A 19911-nucleotide genomic window follows, 5' to 3' on the forward strand; every position below is an offset into this window, starting at 1 on the left:
GAGAAAAGAGTTTATATGTGTTTGGTTTTTTGTGTGTAACTTATCCCTGGAAGCCTGCCCAAGAAGACATTGAGCTCTGAGGAGATTGCTATGGGGTAGAGTAGGGCAGAATTAGGAAACGCTTATTTTCCATCTTTTTGTACCTTTTGAATTTCGTACCAGGCACATATGTTGCCTATGCAAAAGAATATGTTTAAAAAAATATGTTAAAATATATTTAGAGGCAACCAACAGGTGTCCTTTGGGACTGTCCAGGATAAGAAAAAAGGCAGGACAAAGGGAGACTCCATCCAGGACCAGAGCTGGTGGGTTTGGCAAGAGGCAGAGCTGGGGGAGTGGGGGCTTCGGGGGGCAGGGGTGCTGGCCATGAATTCCTGCCTCCTCTGCTTCTGCCTTTCTCTTGGCTTCACTCAGATCCAGCAACACACCTGCAGAAAGCCTTATTGAGGGAAGGTGAGGATAAAGCTGGAGCTGGAGCCAGTTGCAGGGCAAATGGTAGACAGTGCTCAGCCCTGGCATGTCCACAGATAGATTTTCATCCATCCATTCAGCCAATAAATATTTATTGAACACCTACTATATACTTTGGTGCAAGTCTATAACCACGATCAGTGATCTCTAGCTTCGTAGCTTTGTAGGGGAGATAGACAAATACACAGACAAGTCTAATGCAGTGATATAGACAGGGGATGATCAGAAGGCCATGAGAGTTCCCTTCCTGGGGAAGTGTTGTCTCAGCTGAGACCCGTAAGATAAGAGAAGTTAACCATTTCCTAACTGGAAGGGGATGCAAGCGAGTCCTAGGCATAGGTGTGTGCAAAGACTGCAGTGTGCTGAGTGAGGGAGGTCATGCAAGAGCTGAGGTGGGTGGGTGGACAGGGCTGAGCAAGAGTCTTGCAGGTCAGGGTAAGAAGTTCATAATTTACCCAGGTACTACGGGAAGCCATTGGAGGGTTTTAAGTAGTGCATCTGAGTGTTCTGGTTTGTTCTCCCCGAGGGAAGAATGAAGAGACAGAAGTCCACCAGTCCACAGGCTGTTGGAATACCAGGGGAGGTATGGGTATTGAAATAGTCAGCAATGGAGGGTGAGGGAGGCGGATGGATTTGAAATTTATGTTGGAAATTGAGCTAACAGGTCTTGATGATGGCTTTGTCCAGAGAGAGAGAGGGAGGGGTTGAGATGACTCCTGGGTGTATGTATCCAGCAGACCATCTCCAGAACAGTGAGACCATTTGCAGCAATGGGAAGCAGGAGCCCAGTCTGGGGTAGGAGAACCAAGGGCTCCATTTGAGATCTATTGAGTTGAAGATGGTTTTGGACATACAGAGACACGAAGCAGGAAGTTGGGTAGAGGAGTCTGGAGCTCAGAGGAAAGGACTAGGCTGGAAATATACATTTGTGAGTCACCAGCATATAGATGGTATTTAAAGCCATGAGACTGAATGAGATCACCTAGGGAGAGAGAATATAGACAGAGAAGAGAATGTCCAAGGCTGAGCTGGCTGTAGAAGGAGGAACTCTGAAAATCACCAAGCATGGGTCCCCTGCCAAGAGGCACAGGCCTGTGCCCTCAGAATGAACAGAGGTAACCATTAGATTTGGCAAGTTAAGAGGTCGTTGGTAGACTTGGCAAAAGTGGTTTCAGTAGAGTGGTGAGGACAGAGCCAGGCTGGAAGAGATTGAAGAATACATTCAAGGCAAGGGAGCAGAGACAGCAATAGACAGCCCATTAGAGGTTGTCCGTCTAAACCCTCATACCAGGGGTTTAGACCCTTAGACCATGTGCATCCAAGAGTTCGCTCCCCTATGACCTCTGAGGGCAGACCAGGCCCTGGTGATTTCTATCTAAGCCATAAATGGAACCCAGCACAGAGCAGGAGCGCAATACATTTACTTAATGATTGGATGCAGGAATGAATGATAAATCACTGCCTGTGTCAAAAGGGCCTTTTCTGGTGGGGAGGGCAGCTGTATACTTCTGGGGTAGATTGAGGAAACTGCCAGATCCACTCCAATGGCTAAAGGCTCTGGACCCCTTCTCCTAGCTAAAGGAGGCAGCAGCTGCAGACAGGCCTGGGGGTGGGAACCCTGGCTCTCAAGTCAAGGAGTCAGGTTGCTGGACTCACAACTGCCCCTCACGTGTAGGTGACTTTGGGTAAGTTACTCCCTCTTTCTCAGAAGAGAGAAGTATAGGCGAAGGAAGCTCGCAGGAGGTCCCATAGATGGTAGTCTGTCTCCTTTACCCCCATTTCCTCCTTCCTGGGCTTAGTGTTCAGGAAATAGCAGCTGAGCAGGGAAGCAACCTTGCCCCGCTACTGGGGGGAGACTGGCTGGGTACCCCCCAGAAGGCAAGACAGATGAGGGGTAGGGACCCAGGGTAGGAGGGCGCTTCCATCCGAGGACAGAGGAGCTTCCAACACGCCACAGACACGTGCCCGGTTTGGGGGAAGTCAGGGAACTGGGATTGTCAGGGATGGCTGAACAGGCATCTGTGTAAGCAAACCAAGAAGACCCTGAAGTGTCCTTGGGCTTGAGTGGGGCGGGACATATCTGTGACAGACAGGCCCACCTGCCAATCAGAGGGACGCTAACTCCTGGAGGCTGAGAGGGGCCCGCAGGATGGCCAGTGGCCGTTGGGAAGTGACAAATAGAGAAAAGCGCGGACTGGAAATGGGAAATGGGAAGGCCCTTGGGGGAGCCCACCCAGAAAGAGGAGCCTGCGAGGGTGCTGTGGGTGACCAAGTGACCTGCCTCGAGGTGGGCGGGGCCTTTCCCCGGACGATCCTTTCCTGCGGCACCTGCGGAAAGGAGCGGGAGGAGGGCTCGGAGCGCCTGGAGCGCTGCCCTTGCGGGCGGGGGGACCGGCAGGCGTGGACACGGCTGCCACCTAGTGGGACAAGCCTGTTATTTCTCCTGGCGCGGGACTCCAGGGCTGTCCTCTGCAGAGCGCTGAGACCCCTGTGCCTTTGAATTTGGGGACACAAGGCAAGGGGGAGCCTCAGAGAGGAAAATGCAGAGCCCGGGGAAGTGTGCGCCACCCCCACTACTTTGCCCCTCTGTACCTTGGTTCCCTTTTCTGTATAATGAAGACAGGCTTGCTGTCTGTGATGTAGTCCATGTGGAGAGTGGAGTTGGGGGGGGGCGGTAATTGAAGGAGCTTATCCCTGCTCCTCAGCCCAGGAGAGACTGCATGCTACACAAATGCAGCTCTCCTTAGTCCCTGCTAAGCCCCTCCTATTTCTAAATTTTGGGACTGCCCCAGCTACTATTTTATAATCAGCATCACCCCAAAGGATGACGGCCCGGGGAGGGGGGTCCCCAGTTCCCAGTTCCCAGCACTTTCTGTCTCCCCTCCCTCCAGAGCTGTGCTCAGAATGGCTCCAGGCTATGACATCACAGAGCCCCCACCCCTGTGACAGGAGTGGAAGAGTCATGAGGCTGTGGCAGTGGACGCGGGCATGGGCGTGGCTGGTTGGACTGGGGGCCATAGAAACAGGTGGGAAGCTATCCTGGGAGCAGTGGGGACAAGGAAGTCTTGGTGGTGAGGGGTTAATTGGCCTTAGGAGCTGAGAGGGCAAGCCAGGGTCTTCCTCTCCTTCCACATGTCTGTCCCACCCTCTCCATCCAGCATGGGCCTTCGCATGGAGAGCTCAGTTGATCCTTGAGAAATTCCTGGAACCAAATCAAGTCCCTCTACAGCCATACTAAGGCTGTGTGGCCTGGCAGGGTCCTGGGTTGGCCTCAGCCTCTTGGGGTGGAGGGCAGAGGTCTGCTGGATTCTAGACGTAGACTTTGCTTCCTTAGCACCCAGGCGGGAAAATGCCAATGTCTTGGCCCGAGGAGCAGAGTCTCTACTCTTCATAGAGAGACCTGACTTTTTTGATTACCCAGACTCAGATCAAGCCAGGATCCTGGCCGTGGCCCAGTTTATTGGGGAGAAACCTGTCATCTTTGTTAACTCAGGTATGAACCAGCTTGAGAAGGGGCCTCCTTCCTTGCCAGGGCCTGGAGAAGAGCTGCCCTTGGCCCTTCGATTAGAGATGAGTCCAGGGTCCCCATCTCCCCTTCCTTGTCTAACAGGATCCAACTCTGAGTTCTTCCATCACATCCTGGTGGGCGCTCTGGTAGTGGCCTTCCTCTTCCTCCTGTACCAGTTCTTCATACACATGTAAGCCTCCCCCCCCCCCTTCTCCCCTGGCCCCTCCCACCTCAGCCTTCCTTGGGAGAAGGTGAAGAACCCAAAAGCCTAGGGAGGCAGGGTGTGGCCTCCCACCTCTGATCTCATATTCCATAGGACCTGCCAGAAAGGGGCCTGAGGAGTTGGACACAGGCCCTGGACTCTGCCCTGAGTGCCCAAACCAACCCTCCTCTCCTGCTGATGAATAAAAGTCTACTTTTTTCTTCCCTCACTGCTTAGTACCCAGTCAGGGAGTCCTACCCCATCCTGTGGTCATCCGTGCTCTCTAGCCCCAGACCCCCACCCTGCCCAGCACCAAAGAACTGGGTGAAGAGGGCCTTGGTGGCGTTCACGCAGATCAGATCGTCTTTATTAGCGGTCTGTAAAGCACCTCCCAGGGTCCCCTGACCCCAGACTGGAGGAAGCCTTGAGAGGTCTGTAGCACCAGGGACATGCCAGGGCCTGAGGGCAAGATGTGCAGCCTAATTGGGAAGGGATGGGGTGCCCCCTCACCTGCCCCCGGAATTGCTCAGCACTGGGAAGGTTGGGGGTAGCAGCCACCTCCCTCCCCCCACCCCCACAAATTAGTATGAATTTGGGCAAATAAATAAAATAAATAAGATTCCTCAGGCTGGCCTGCCCGAGGAGCAGTGGAGGCAGCTAGCCCCAAGCAAGGCCTGTGGGGGATGGGGGGTGAGTTAGGGTGTCCCCCTCCCTCCTGGATGGTGGGGAACCGAGAGGAGTCTGCAGCAGGGGGCTGGGATGGCCTTGGTGACCGGCCTCCCCCACATTCTCTGAGTCCCAGTCCCCTTGAGTCAGTCTCCCCATGGCCCTCTAGCCCTTCCTCTGTCCTTTGCTTCCCCAGGGCCCCAGGGTAGGTAATGGGAGAAAGGTTGCGCAGGAAGGGGTTTGCTACCTTCAGCTCAGGCACTGCTGGGGGAAGAGGCTCCCCCTCCCTGCCTGCCTTTTCACCTGATCCCTGACCCTCTGCCCCTGAGGGGAGATGTCCCACCCCCCTGGAGTCCATCTGTTAGGGGCTGTCAGGGCAAGAGGCCCCTGGCTCCCACCCGCTGCCTGGCAGCCCCAGAGCCCAGTCCCCAAGGGGCGGGGTGGGGCGGGTCCCCAGCCCCACCCTCAGTCCTGGGTCTGACACGGAGACCGAGGTGGGGAGCCCCGGGGCCGGAAGAGGCGGCAGGCCCCGCGGCAGATGAGGAAGAACCAGTAGAGCTGGGGGGCCAGGAGCAGCGCGGCGCCCAGGTTGACGTGCACCGGGATGGCGAGAGGCACCGCAAGCAGAGGCAGGCCGGCGTGCCGCCCGTAGGCCCAGTACAGGTAGGGGAAGAGCAGCACCCGGCAGCAGAGGAAGCTGATGAGCATCAGGGCCCCGTTCACCTTGTGCAGCAGAGTGTGCTGCTGCTTATACTGCGGGTGGGTGGGTGGGTGGGCGAGGAGGTCAGAGAGCAGGGGCAGCAGGGGAAGTGTTGCCCACTTCCCCTACTCAGCCCCTCCAGGCCCCACCTCCCCTAACCCGGGCCTGTAGCCCCCCCAGACCTGGCATGTTAAAGAATTCCTGCGGGTCCCTGAAAGCGCCCTCCCTTAAGGCTCAAACACCCTCAGGTACAGTCTCACCTGGATGAGGATCTTGCCAAGGCAGACGAAGGGGGTGCTGACCTCAGCCATCAGCAAGCAGCCTAGAAAGAAATCTCCCTTGCCTTGACGCCACACCTGCGGAGGAGAAGGAGGAACTAGCCTGGCCTCACCCTGGACTCCCTCCCTCCCTTCTCTATCGGCCAATTTTGGAGATGCTTAACTCTGAAAGTATGAACACGTATGCACAGTAGCAAAGCCACAGGCGTGACCTCACTGTATCCCTCCAACCATCCCTCAGGTGAGACTGTATACCTTGCATTATAGATGAGGAAATTGAGGCCAAGAGACATGCAACCGCAACTCCCAGGCACCACGGCTGGCTGGGCATATCCAGTCCAGGCCAGGCTGACCCCAGACCCTCCCACTGTTTGGGGCAGGGGTGCTTGGGCAGGGGTAGGGGGTGGGAGCCTTCTGTGGGAACTTTCCATCCTGGGCCTGCCCTGCTACTGGGACCTGGCCACAGGGCTTCCCAGGCTCTGGCAGTGCTGCTGTGAGCAGGACAGGGGGCCCTGGCTTTCAGCACCCCAACTCACCACAGACAGCGGGAAGCATACGAGCACCATGACGGCGTGGTGGAGCACCATGAGGAACTCCTTGTGCAGATAGCCGCGCGCCACGGCCCAGGTACTGCCCGGAGCTCGGGCTCCCCCTTCGTCCCCTCCATGCCCCTTGACCTGGTGCTTGTGCCAATGACATAGGAACATGGCGTAGATGTCATAGATGAAGTAGGGCACTGCAAATTGCGTGTAGGCAGAGGAAAGCCAGTGTCTGTTGGGCAGAGAGAAAAGAGAGAAAGAGAAGAGTCAAAGAAGAAAGGAGATGGACAGAGCAGAAACTAGGTGCCAGAGTCAACCCTGGATGTGCCACAGGAGTCAGACCCCAAGTGATAATCAAAACAACCTGGTTCCTGGTTAATGGAGCTCAAAGGTAGAGTGCAAGAAACTAGCCCAAAGTCAGACAGTCACACTGCTGGTAGGTAGGAATGCTGGGCATTAAACCCAGACTGGCTGATCTCAGAACCCAGCCATTTTTCATATTCATTCATTCATTCGTTCGTTCTTCATTCATTCATTCATTCTCTCTCTCTCTCTCTCACTGCAGTATGGTGGAGGGGAAAAGACACCAAAGGACAGCCACAGATCACAGGGCAGCAACATAGTGAGAAAGCAAACTCAGGCATTATATGACAGACATCTGAGGTTAGAGCAAATAACAGCAGAAGAGGCAAGAGCAGCGGAGAGGGATCGTATGGGCTGACATCCAACTGCCATGCAGTCACTGTTCTAATATCCAAAACCTTTTACAAGCATGAACTTATTCACTCCCCACAGAAACCCTATACAAAGTAAGGATGGTTATCACCCCCATTTTACAGCTGAGGAAATTGAGAGGCTAGGTAACTTAGCCAAGGAATAGCCAACTGCAGGTAGTCTGGCTCAAAAGCCCCCAGCCCTCAGCCCCGCTCTCCCTAGAAGATTGCAGACAGGTGTCACCGACAAGCCTCACTGGGGATTTGGTGGTGTCATCGGTGTACTTGTTCTGCCTGAATGTGGCCCAACCTCTTGTTTTTTTTCAGGTACAGCCAAGCATTAAGGAGAAAATGCTGAGCAAAAGGAGCCAAGAGCTGAGAAAGTTCTGTGTACTTTGAGAGTAAACAAAAATGAAAAGTGCATGAATAGCAACATTGCATTTTTCTTCTTGACTCAGCATGTTGAGTACTTTCTCTTAAATGCTGTAGCCGTGTGGCAGGTCCGAAGTGGGGGTGCGAGGTCAGGGAGGTTGGCCCAGGGAACTGGCCCAGCTACATGGACGGATGAAAGCAAAATCAGCCAGAGTGACACAGAAAAGGAGCTGAGACCAAATATGAGGGAGGAGCTGCAGAAGGGAGAAGAGGAATGAGGGCTGGGGGTAGGTCCGTGAAGGATCAGGTGAGATGGAGACAAAATGCAAGGCCTGGGTAGACTGTCCTACAAGGGAACAGGCAGGGATGATTTGGGGCAAAGAGAACCTGAAACCCATGCTGAAGCGTGTGACCAGGAAAGGGAGAGAGGAGGGGGAGCAGCAGCCCAGGTCTGACACACAGGGCAGGCAAGCAAGGAGAAGCCTGATGGAAAGGGATCCAACTGGCCCAGGGTAAGCTGGAGCAAGAGTGGCTGGGAGAGCCAGCTGCAGGATCCGTATGGTTTGTGGGGGGACCAGGACTGCCTTCCAGGACCCCATGCTGCAACTTGAAAGTTAAACCCATCTCCATGCTCTCAGCAGCTAGGTGCTCTCAGCAGTTAGGTGCTCAGACACATAACAGCTGTTGTCCCTGGATTAACCCTGATCTTCCCCACCCACCTGAGGATTACAGGGGAGGGAACAGGAACAGACTTGGGTTGGGGCGTGGGGGGGCATGTAAAAGTGGAAAGGTGACCTCTGTGTGAAAAGGCAAGGGCAAGAAATGCCTGGGAATCCAGGCTCATCGTAGACCCAGGAGTAGAGAAAAAGGGGGTGGGGGGGAGAAGCCTAGTTACCAAATGCGTAAGAAAGAAAGAGTTAAGCACCCACTGTGTGAGAACCAGAACTGCTTTAGGCATTTGACACACACAGTTCAACTCCTCCTCAGGGCAGCCCTTCCAGGAAGCGCTGTACCTCACTCCACAGAAAAGGGAACTCATCTGTAGAGAAAGAGGAGCACCGCCAGATCAGGGTCATCCAGACAATGTTCCTCCGGCCCAACAGGCACTAGAGAAGGGGGTTAGGGCCAGAAGTTAAGCGTGGGAGTCTTCAGCACCCTGACAGGCCATTCGGCAGCAGCCCGCGGGTCACCTGGAGCCAGCCCGTCAGCACCACGGACAGGGCACCTCTCCTTCCTCCTGCCGCCCCACCTCTTGGGCCGAGCTTTTTTGGCAAGCGCCAGGCACTGCAGCAGCTGCCAGTGCCAAATTTTGGCCTTTTCACCCTTCCCCTCCCCCAACCCCCCATGGCCCAACCGTTTGTGGCCTTGTCTCTGTTATCTCTCTCCTCTGTCTCCCTCTTGTGCAAGGAGCTGAGACTGGACACGTGGATTCTGGGAGGAGCGGAGGGGTGAGCCTGGCGTGAGAAGGGAGGCACCCCCATCGGATGCTGGTTAGACAAGGGGTCTGAGGGATGCCAGAGTGGGAGGAAGTGGAGAGGAATGGGTATACGGGACCTACTATGATATGAGAAGCCAGGAAGCCTAAGAGCTGCTTTGACAATCTCTTTTGATCCCCACTCCTTTCCCCCTGGTCTGACCTTTAAGGACAGGACATGGATAAATTTATCCCTGGGTGTTGAGTTGCAGCTAATGCAGTTAACTTGCTCAGTCCCAAGCAAAGGGCATGGGGACCACTGAAAGAGTCCTCTAGAAGACCTGGGGTACTCAGGAGTCACACACACATGCAGGCTGAGGGAACTTGGGTAAAGGTGGTCTGGTGGCACTTACTGGTCATCAATGATGTGCTTGCAGGAGGTGGAGACGATGTAGCCAGCTGTGGAGGCCATGACGGCTTGGACAGAGGACACTAGCCTGGGGGGAGAAAGAGGGAACAGAGGTAGAGCAGGGAGATGCAGTCCTCTGTTTCTCCTCTTTACTCTCCAATTACTGCCCTTCAGACTCAGTCACTTTTCAGGCCACTCTTGCCCATCTCTGCCTGAGGTGAGCTTGCCCACAGCTCGCCCTTCACCTCAGGCTCCAGGACTCGCCCCGCTGCAGCTACTACTACTCTGTACACCCTACTCCTGGCTGGTGTCTTCCTTTTCTTGGCCAGTCGGGGACACAGAGTAACCCTCCTCTCAGGAGGACACCAGGGAGGTCATCTTGAGGTGAGACAATGCTGATAACAAGGTCTCTTCCCGGGGAGGGACAGCAAAGGGCCAACACTGGGTGGTGAGGGGAAGCTCTGGGCCTGTTCCTGTGGCACTCAGCCATCTAGTCACCATGCCACTCCTCAGTGACACCAAGTCCCCCCTTCTCCTGGCCACTTTCCCGCTCACTCTGTGTGCCCGTGCCCCCTCCCCAACTCTGGCCCTCGTTCCAGGTTGTACAGTTCTGCTGTTCATTCCTCTGTCCCTTGTACCCCCAAACATATGCCCTGAGTAAGACACAGCTCTCTGCCCCTTGCCTCACTCCCTAATATCTGGTAGAAATGTTTGAGTCCCATGCTGGTCCTGTTTTGGAGGGTGGGAGAGTAAATGGGGGAGAGGACAGGAAAGCAGTCTGGATACTAGTAGACCAGATGGCTGGGTTTGGACGAGGTCTCCTGGGACAGGGAGTAAGGCAGCAAGGGGGGCAGGAGGCTTGGAGGTAACCGCCCACCAACCAAGGGGTCCAGGGGAGGACTGGGTCCCTTCCACCCCCATGATGCCTGAGAAGGGGAGCGGGGCCGAGGGGAAGGGAGGCCGTTTACCTGGCTGAGACAATGACCGCGTCGGCCTCCTCCCAGCGCAGCTGGGGCAGCCGCTGGAGCGTGTTCTTGGAGAGGAGGAAGAGTCCGGGGAACACCACCCCCCCAGCCACCATTGGGGTCAGCATGGTGGTTCAGGCCTCGGGCAGGGAGGCAGGTGGCCGTGAGGGGACAGGGAGGCCGAGCTGAAGGGAGTTGGAGGTGGAGCAGGGACACCAAGCCGGGGAAGGAGAGAGAAAAAGAAAAAGGGGCACAAAAGGGACAGGGCGGGGACGGGATGGGGCAGGCGAGTCAGACCAGACGGAGGGAGAAAGGGAGTTAAATGAGACTGGGGGAAATGGGGAGAGACTGGGGAGAGGGAGGATACAGGAAAGGGAGTGGGAGCAAGCTGGCCGGAGGGTTGGAAGCGAGACAGGAGGAGAGGACTTGATAAGAGGACAGAGAGGGAGAGGGTACCGGAGGAGGATGCGGGTGGGGGAGGGGAACGAGAGGAGAGGCAGGTGGGGAGGGGGGGCTTACGTGGAGAGGCTGGGAGGACCCGAGAAGGCGGGGTGGGACTGTGGTGCCAGCCCTGAGAGGGAGGGAGAGTGGGAGGGAGGGAGGGACGGCCAGAGGGAGGGAGGGAGGGAGGGAGACAAGAGGAGCTGCCCGGCAAGTGGTCAGCGGTCAGCACTCTCCCGCCTCTTGCTGCCGCCACGGTCCCTACCGAGCTGCCCGGCCCGGAGGGAGGCTGCACGGGGCATTATCCAGAGTTCCTGCCCAGCCCCCTGCCCCCTCGGTGGGGAGGGGGAGGGGGAGGGGGAAGTCACCCGCTTGGGGAGGGCGGGGGAGGGGCGGGGAATGATGGCACCGACCAGACACCAAGAAACCGGACCTGCAGCAGCGTCTCCCCATGCAGCTCTGAGCCACAGCAGCGGCTGCGACAGAGATGGGGGGGAGCAGAGAAAAAGGGAGGGGGAGGCCCTTAAAGAGACAGCAGCTGCGGCACAGGGGGCTGCTGGGGACATGGGCCAGGGGAGGGTCGGATCTCCTCTTGGGGAGGAACGTGGCCCTGGGCTCCCTGGCCAGCTGGGAGGATGGCTTTGAGCCCCCGATGGGGGCTTGACCCTGTTTCCCACCAGCACGTTGCAAACAGCTACCATTTCTTCCTCTCCCAATGCCTCCAGATACTCGTTTCTCAGCGGTCTGCTGGGGCCCCAGTTTAGGGGAGGCACTCCATCAGAGAGGAAAAAAGGAGGAGGCAGTGAGACAAAGTGGTACATCTTGCTGTCTCTGAAGGATGAGTTTAAGGACTGGGTGAGAATAAAGACACCTCAACACAGCATTCTTCAGGCTTAAAGACCCCTCACATCCTTCACTCCAATGGGAAGGAAGAAAACTCAAGCTTTAAGTCAAGTGCCTCTAGGTTCTGTCTTTGCTGAGAGTCTGTCCTGTGATCTTGTCTAACGGTTGTAATAGCACTGACATAACAGCACTTGCCCCCTTTATACAGGTCAAGAAATGGTCCTGGAGCCTCAATGGCCCTCCCCAAGATCACTTAAGAGGAGGCAGGAACCCTTCCATGCTGGGTATCAGAGTGGCTGCAGGGTTTGAAGAGGGTGGGGAAACCCTGCCTCCGTGAAAACCCACCTGCAACTCGAGGATGCTCCTGCCTCTGTCCTTCAGGGTGCCTGGCCTCTCCTGGCTTCCCCTAAGCACGGATCACTTTCTCTTTCTTCAGGTTTATTATCTTCCTGGCTCCCCTTCCTCAGGGACTTCAAAGAGCAGCATGACCCCAGGGACCAGCTGGTTCAGACCCTTCATTTCATCCACAAGGAAACTGAGGCGCAGTGACTGGCCAGGGTCACACTGCATGTTGGAGGTGCAGCTGAAACCCCACTGGCCTCTGAGCTGCTTCTCACCCTTTTGTGTTGCCTTCCTGAAATTTGGCCCTCCTGTCCTGAACCCAACTGTCCTATGGACTTCTACATGATGTGAGTCCTGGACCCAAACCGTACTTTGGTTTCCAGGCCCACCCTAAGGTACACCTTAATAAGCAACCCTACAATTTATCTTTACCGATCCAAAGACCATTCCATTTCCTCCCCAAAAGAGGCAAAGGGCTGGATTTTGCAATTTTGTGCTGCCCTCTAGTGGCATGCGGAAGGAACAGACTCTGAGAGGTCTCTGGCCTTTAGCAGGAGTTAAGGACCTCCCTTCTTGACCTCAGGGCTTCATTTAGGGGAGAAAAGGACCCAACTTCTTTTTTCTTTTTAAGATTTTATTTATTCATGAAATACACACACACAGAGGCAGAGACACAGACAGAGGGAGAAGCAGGCTCCCTGCAGGGAGCCCGATGAGGAACTCGATCCCAGGACTCCACGATTATGCCCTGGGCGGAAGGCAGATGCTAAATCGCTGAGCCACCCAGGGATTCCCAGGACCAAACTTCTTGACTGTTTTCTAGGTGCTGGGCATTAGGCAAGATGGTGTATGTTCATTCTTATTTAATCTTCCCAGATGATAATATCTGTTTTATAGACAAGAAATGGGTTTAGAGATTTAAGGGAAAAAAAAAAGAAGACGACAAAAAACTTGCCCAAGATAACACAGCTATGAGAACTGGCAAAACTGGAGTGCTCCAAAGCCAAAGAGCAAAGCCGAGTTTGGGGGGAATGGGGCATGGGTTATGGGAGGGCACCATCACTACTTGATTGAGGGCAACAAACCTGGTGGCCGTGTGGCTTCTCTCTGGATGACATGAATTTCAGCAAGCAAAGACACATTTCTGTCTTCCAGGAATCCACCTAGACACCCAAGTAAATTCTGCCTTCGGTCAGCTCCCTCTCCTACCCACGTTTCCATAAGAGCTCACATGTGTGTTAGGCTGTGTCGAACAGGTCAGAGATTTGCAGCAAATGCAAATCCAGCCCACAAACATGCTTTGCGCAGCCAGTATGGTGTTGCCAGTACAGTACTTTCTTAAATTCTCAGTTGTGCTTGAAAATTAGGAGATTTCACATCAAAGCTCAACTTCTTTTAAGAAAGAATCATATGAGGGATCCCTGGGTGGCTCAGCGATTTAGCACCTGCCTTCAGCCCAGGGTGTGATCCTGGAGACCCGGGATGGAGTCCCGCATTGGGCTCCCTGCAGAGAGCCTGTTTCTCCCTCTGCCTGTGTCTTTGCCTCTCCCTCTCTCTGTGTCTTTCATGATTAAATAAATAAAATCTTTAAAAAAAAAAAAAAGAGGGGATCCCTGGGTGGCTCAGCAGTTTAGCACCGCCTTCAGCCCAGGGTGTGATCCTGGAGACCCGGAATTGAGTCCCATGTCAGGCTCCCTACTATGGAGCCTGCTTCCTCCTCTGCCTGTGTTTCTCTCTCTCTTTCTCTCTCTCATAAATTTTTTTTTTAAGTATCAGATAGACAACACAGAGCCCACATTCTAGCTCTGTACGTTTGACTGGAGCCAAACTACTGCTGCCCCATCTGATGGGCTGAATGTTGAGTTTTCTGGCTCACCAGTTATCCCCACAAAGCCTATAGCCTTGTCCCTTGCAGGAGTCTCCCACACCTACTTCACAGACATGAATTCACCTGATCCTCACAAAACATCTCCATGAAGACTGGAAGGTAGGTGTTCTTAGTAAACCCATTCGCAAGTGGTGGGGCTCTGAAGTTCAGGGAGGTTAAAGACTTGCAAAAGATCTCATAGCCAGTTTCTTTTGACTCTTAATCTCCCCCTGGCACACGCATGTGTGTACACATGGGCATGCTCTCTCTCTGTTTCTGCTCTCACTACTATTCCTGAAAGCAAGAGATCATCTCCACCAGCCCTGACCCCAGAAAGGACACCCTCATCCTGGCCTCTTACTTGGATGCCACCAAAACAGCCTCTGGTCTGTCCATCCGCAGGTTGGAGTGGTTCTGCAGGCCCCAGCAGAGGATAGCAAAGCTCAGCGGAAAGAAAATGCAGCCCAGTACAAAGAGCAGGGTCATGCCTGTCTGAGGTAGAGAAGGTGAGAAAAGATAAGAAGGTGAGAACGCACAGTGTCCCTCAGACCTGGACACTCCCTTTACCCCCATAACTCAGTGGCGCATGGGATCCATCCATCTCTAAACCACCAGGCATTGGTCCTCCCTAATCTCTTTGGAATCTTTTTTTTTTTTTTTTAAGATTTTATTTATTTGCTTGAGAGAGAGAGAGAGAGAGAGCAAGCATGAACAGGGAAGGGGCAGAGGGAGAGGAGAAACAGAGTCCCCACCGAGCCCTTGAAGCCCAAGATGGGGCTCAATCCCAAGACCCCAGGCCTGGAGATTATGACCTAAGCCCAAGGTAGACACTTAAATGACTGAGCCACCCAGGCACCTCTCTTTGGGATTTTTGTTGCACTTTAAATATCCCTCATCCAGGACAGCTGGACATCTGATTTTTTTTTTTTATCAACCCATTCCAACAATTCCATTCATTCTCCCTGTAATTCTTGGAGTTGGTCTCTACCTTCCAGTCCATCTCACACCTTAAAATTCCTTCTCTTCATCCTTCAACCCTAAAGATGTACCTGCTCCTTATTAACTCCACCCCAGCCCATCCTCTGCCTGCCCCCAAGCTATTCCAGTCACCTCTCCTTTCTCCTAGGTTCTCACCTCTGAGGGGCAAGGTGGAGGCTGCAGAGGAAGGCTGGTGATTCTCATCGGCACCCAGAACTCAGAAAAAGGAAAGTGGGTGTTCAAATTGTAAAGATATTTGAAAATTTAAAATAATACTTTTTTTAAAAGAAAAAGAAAAACCAAGGCATTATCCATTAGTAAAGGGGGGGGGACAATAAAACTCCTGAAAACATACATATTTACATATATGTCATTTTTGTCTGGAAAAGCCTCCCCTCCCATCCAGTCCAGGGAGGGGAGGGGTGCAGAAGGCCCAGGGCGGATGCAGGGGGTTGGGGCCCGCCATCCTGCGTCTCTTAGGCAGCTGTGAGGGGACCTTCTTTTAGGACACAAGGGAGGTGTCAAACTGCAAGGGCACGAGGCTGGGGCAGGGCAGCAGAGGCAGTTAAAGAGGGCGGGAACACCATGCTCCCATTGGTGGACAGGTGGACAGTTTAGAACATGCTCTCCCCCATTGGTTCACCTCCTGACACATGTGCCCAATCATATGCTTCCTGCCAGAGGCGCCCATCTGGCTGTGGACGGGGCTTCTCACGCAGAACTGACCAATTAGAACTCGTCTATGGCTTGATAGAGAGCTTCATTTCGGGCAGAGCTGAGAGAGGAGTAAGGAAAAGGAGCAGCAGAAGAACACCCGAAGGAGTAGGAGTCGTGGCTTTAAAAGGCAGAACAGTATACGATAATAGTTAAGATGGCAACTTCTAGGGTGGGACCATCTGGCTTCAAATTCAGACTCTGTGGATAATAAAAGAAACTGTATGGCTCCATTTGGACAAAGTTCAAAACAGGTAGCATATCTTCGGTGAAAAATCAGAATTGCACTAAACTTGGGGGGAGGTGTTAACGGAGGGGAGACCCCAGAGAGCCTTCTGAGGTGTTGGGGATGCTCTTATCTTTTTTTTTTTTTTGATGCCCTTATCTTGATCACCACTTTACACATAGGTAAGCGTGCCCAAGGTGTACGCTTAAAATGTGTGCACTTTAATTAAATTAAGCTAGAATTTTTTAAATGTTAAACAAATTTAGGCTGTTCTGTTCTCTGAATGATGGTGGGCCAATCTCTGTGGACCTCAAATCTTCTCTGTGAAGCTGGTATAATATTTCCAGGTCACTAAAAGCTACTTTTAGAGCATTTACTATGGGCCAGAAATTGATCTGGGTGTCTAATTTCCTTATTAACAGAGGAACAGCTTTGTGGGTTGTTTATTATTGTGTCTATTTTACCGAGATGGGAAAACAGGCACAGAGAGGTTTGGTACCTTGTCCAAGGTTACACAGGAAGTGAATGAGGTAGGATTTTTTAAATCTTAGTTTCTGACTGCATTGGTCTCTATAATGTTATGCAGATATAGAAAACACACAAACTCATTTTCCTAAAGGAACTTCAAGGTTAAAAAAAAAACATCATTTTAATACAACTTAGACATTAGTCACAATTTCAGAGCTTATCTCTGTGAATAGTTAGTTCTTGCTTCTTTACTCCATTTTCCTCCTCTGGATAGGAAACATCTCTGAACATCAAATTAAAGGTTAAACCAAGAGCAGGATAAGTTTTTTTTTTTTTTTTTTAAGATTTTTATTTATTTAAGAGAGAGAAGAGAATGAGAGAGAACACAGGTGTGGGGGGGGGGGGGCCAGAAGGAGAGGGACAAGCAGTCTCCACTGAGCAGGGAGTGATGCACGGCTCCATCCCAAGACCTGGGATCATGACCTGAGCCAAAGGGAAACACTTAGCTGATTGAGTCACCCAAGTGCCCCACAAGATAAAATTATTAAAGATGAGGCCTCTAATTGCCTAATTTGTGGCCATTCTCCCCACCATCTCCTCACCATCTGATCAAGACCCATTACACTGGCTGCATAACCAATGTGGGTAAAACTCAAGTTGAAAAAATTGGGTTTAGGGGGATCCCTGGATGGCTCAGCGGTTTAGCGCCTGCCTTTGGCCCAGGGCATGGTCCTGGAGTCCCGGGATCGAGTCCCAGGATTGAGTCCCGCATCGGGCTCCCTTCATGGAGCCTGCTTCTGCCTCTCTCTCTCTCTCTCTCTGTCTCTGTCTCATGAATGAATAAATAAATAAAATCTTTTTTTAAAAAAATGGGTTTAAGGCAGTGTTTCTCCCTTTTTTTCCCATTATTCTCCCCAAAGCAGCCTTTTTTAGACATTTTGTTTCCTAATTACCACTCATCATGAAATATTGATAACACAGATACACTACCTGTGCTTAGTACTAACTAGAAAGAGGGGTGGTTTGTTTAATTTGGTTTGGTTTGTTTTTTTTGTTTGTTTGTTTGTTTTTTGTTTGTTTGCTTGCTTGTTTTTTTTTGCCACCAAGAACCTATTTCTGTCCCCTTGGGGGCGATATTACCCCTGTCCAAATGCATGAGAGCCATCATACCAACTCGGGTTTTGAGCCTTCACAGGCACCATCTCAACATCCAGTGAAGTAGTATTAGTTCCATTCCACAAATGAATGCAGTGAGAGGTTACATTAATTATCGAAGACTGAAATGGCTGGTGAATGGATTGGGAATCCAGAGCTCTTAGCTCAGCCACTTAATTATCTTCTTCAAAATCAAAACTGTGCTTTCTCACATGGATGATGGTATGACTGAACCAAAGAGGTTTTCTCTAAACTTCGGGGTTTTGTTTGTTTGGTTTTGCCTTATTTGACCTAATAGCAAACATCCATATAGTGCATGCTAGATGTCAGGCACCCTTTACATTTACTAAACTTGTGATCATCACAACAACCTAAGTACCATTATTACTTTCCCTTTACAGAGGAGGGAGGTGAGGTACAGACAGGTTGTGTGATTTGCTCAAGGTCTCACAGGCAGTTAAGTGGCATAGCTGGGAGTTGAACCTAGTTGTCTGATTTGTAGAGCACTTACTCTCACCACGTACTTTAAAAGGAGACTCTTTATCACTGCCGAAAAGTAGAAAACCAGTATCACTCGTTGTAAATAGAAGGTAACAAAATATAAATAAAAAGGAAAAAAGTTGGAGATCCCTGGGTGGCTCAGCGGTTTTGCGCCTGCCTTTGGCTCAGGGCGTGATCCTGTAGTCCCGGGATTGAGTCCCGCATTGGGCTCCCTGCATGGAGCCTGCTTCTCCCTCTGCCTGTGTCTCTGCCTCTTTCTCTCTCTGTCTATCATAAATAAATAAATAAATAAATAAATAAATAAATAAATAAATAAATCTTAAAAAAAAAAAAAAAAGGAAAAAAGTATTTTAACTTTCCAACCAGATACTGTCACCTGCTTTGAATTCTGAGCTGGAGGCCTGCACTCTCTTTGTTAAAGACAAGACATGGCAAGATAAGCACGGATACAGAGGTGTTAAAGGGCTTTTGGCAGCAAAATGAGACGTACTCGTGGAATAATCAGAAAGTGTTGAAGAGAAATTGGAAAGAGGATAGCTTTCGTGTGCACGGCGGATTTCTTGCAGATGGGTGTAGCGTGTAAAATAAACCCGAGCCGAGCCGCGTGCCACACACGGTGGTCCCTGGTCTGGGCGTTCCAGGAGTGCCTGAACTCCCCGAGGAGGAAGGGAGACCCGCCAGCCGCCAGTTCTACGCGGGGACTCTACTACGGCCCTGGGGACAGCGCCCCCCACCCCCAAACGGGCTGCGTGCCTGGCGCCCCCTAGGGGCCGGTCCCGGCTCCCCGCCCCAGTCTGGTGGCTCAGGTGAATCTCTCACCCCCACCCCCACCCCTCACTCTCCCCCCCCCCCCCCCCCCCCCCCCCCCGACCCCGCGCAGTCCTCATGCACCTGTCTCACAGTTCCTCCGGGGCCTGGAGTTTACCGTTTCCTGCGACTCCAGGCTCCTGTGTACAAATGCTGTCTTGCGCATCCTCTCTGCCTGGGTGGAGCGCAGCCTGGGCCCTGGGAGGTGTGCCGGTGTGATATCATCGAAGGCTGTGAATAAGTAAACAATAAGCAGCTAGAAGTGGCCTGTTTCCCACATGATACCCAGGGAAGGGTCCAATTCCCCCTACCTGTGCTTTGGGGAGAGTCCCGCCCAGCGTGCCAGAGCATTTATTATTTAGTACTCTTATTGTACCTGTCCCAGGTGAGGTGCTGTTCTAAACAAGTCCAGCCCCATCCTTTGTGCAGTAGAAAAAACTGAGAGGCACCATAGGTGAGTGGAATGAGAAAAGGAAGAGTCTGGCCAGGCCCTTTTTTCTCCTGTAGATTGGCCGTGTGACCTTGATCAAATGTCAGAACCTCTCTGAGCCTCTGTTATATACACACAAAGTTCCACTGCCTGGGCTAGAATCCTAGTTCTGTCACTCATTAGCCAGGAGAGCTTGTGCAAGTGATTTATTACCTCTTAGAAGGAGGATAGGAACAGGAGCAGTACTCTCCAGGGCTGCTAGGATGAGTGAATGAGAGGTGTGTAAAGCATGGTTCCTATGTGCCACCTTGTAATTTCTCACTGTGATAGTCATTCCTAGTTCTGGTTATATTTTTTCAGGAGCCCTTGTTCTATGCCGAGGACTCTACATACCTTTCCTCCAATTATCACAAGACCTCTGGGGTCTTAGGTGATTCCTATTTTCCAGATGAGTGAGACTTAGGCTTGGTGAGGTAACTGACTTGCCCAGGATCACACAGATACACGGTGGCACAACTAGAATCCAAACCTACATCTTACCTGACCTAAAATTCTTTTTCAACCACATCAGGACTCTTTTTCATGTATAAAATGGAAATAATGGTTCCTGCCACTCAGATCTACTGTGAGGATTAAATAAGATAAAGTGTTGGAAGAGGGCTTGATTGATGCTTGCTCTACCTCTGGTCACCTTGACTTCTTATTCTCTGGGGGTGACTAAGCAAAGCCTTTCATTTTCCTAAAAGGAGGCTAATAATGTCTCTTAATCTCTAGGAGGCAATAATGTCTGATATCCATAGGAGGGGCTGAAAGTCTAAGATCAAAATTGGAGCTGCCAGTTTCTGTTCCCATGCCTGAGCACAGGCCTGACTAGGTGTCCTTCATCTCCCGGGTGTTTGGTG

At 52.2% G+C, this 19911-nt stretch overlaps 1 protein-coding gene and 1 long non-coding RNA gene across 2 annotated transcripts; both read right to left on the reverse strand.

Annotated features, from left to right (window-relative positions):
• Window positions 1–4523: 4523 nt before the first annotated feature.
• Window positions 4524–11153, reverse strand: TLCD3B (TLC domain containing 3B). The gene is made up of 5 exons (XM_041749491.1): window positions 10241–11153; window positions 9277–9360; window positions 6362–6596; window positions 5808–5903; window positions 4524–5600 (listed from the first exon to the last, which is right to left on the reverse strand). Exons 1-5 carry the CDS (start codon window positions 10363–10365, stop codon window positions 5313–5315), a joined length of 828 nt encoding a protein of 275 aa, XP_041605425.1. The 5' UTR covers window positions 10366–11153; the 3' UTR covers window positions 4524–5312.
• A 1414-nt stretch (window positions 11154–12567) lies between these two features.
• LOC121486440 lies at window positions 12568–19094 on the reverse strand. Its single transcript, XR_005986631.1, has 4 exons — window positions 18956–19094; window positions 18664–18810; window positions 14092–14222; window positions 12568–12749 (listed from the first exon to the last, which is right to left on the reverse strand). It is a non-coding gene; the product is annotated as an uncharacterized LOC121486440 (long non-coding RNA).
• Between the last annotated feature and the right edge of the window lie 817 nt (window positions 19095–19911).

This window comes from Vulpes lagopus, chromosome 3 (genome assembly GCF_018345385.1).
Source record: "Vulpes lagopus strain Blue_001 chromosome 3, ASM1834538v1, whole genome shotgun sequence".
Classification (NCBI taxonomy): Eukaryota; Metazoa; Chordata; class Mammalia; order Carnivora; family Canidae; genus Vulpes; species Vulpes lagopus.

Coding starts and splice junctions, on each gene's coding strand:
- TLCD3B (XM_041749491.1), bottom strand. CDS start 10,365: ATGCTGACCCCAATGGTGGCTGGGGGGGTGGTGTTCCCCGGACTCTTC. Junction 6,597..9,276: donor AAGCACATCATTGATGACCA/GTAAGTGCCACC, acceptor TCTGCCCAACAG/ACACTGGCTTTCCTCTGCCT. Junction 5,601..5,807: donor TTGGCAAGATCCTCATCCAG/GTGAGACTGTAC, acceptor ACCCACCCGCAG/TATAAGCAGCAGCACACTCT.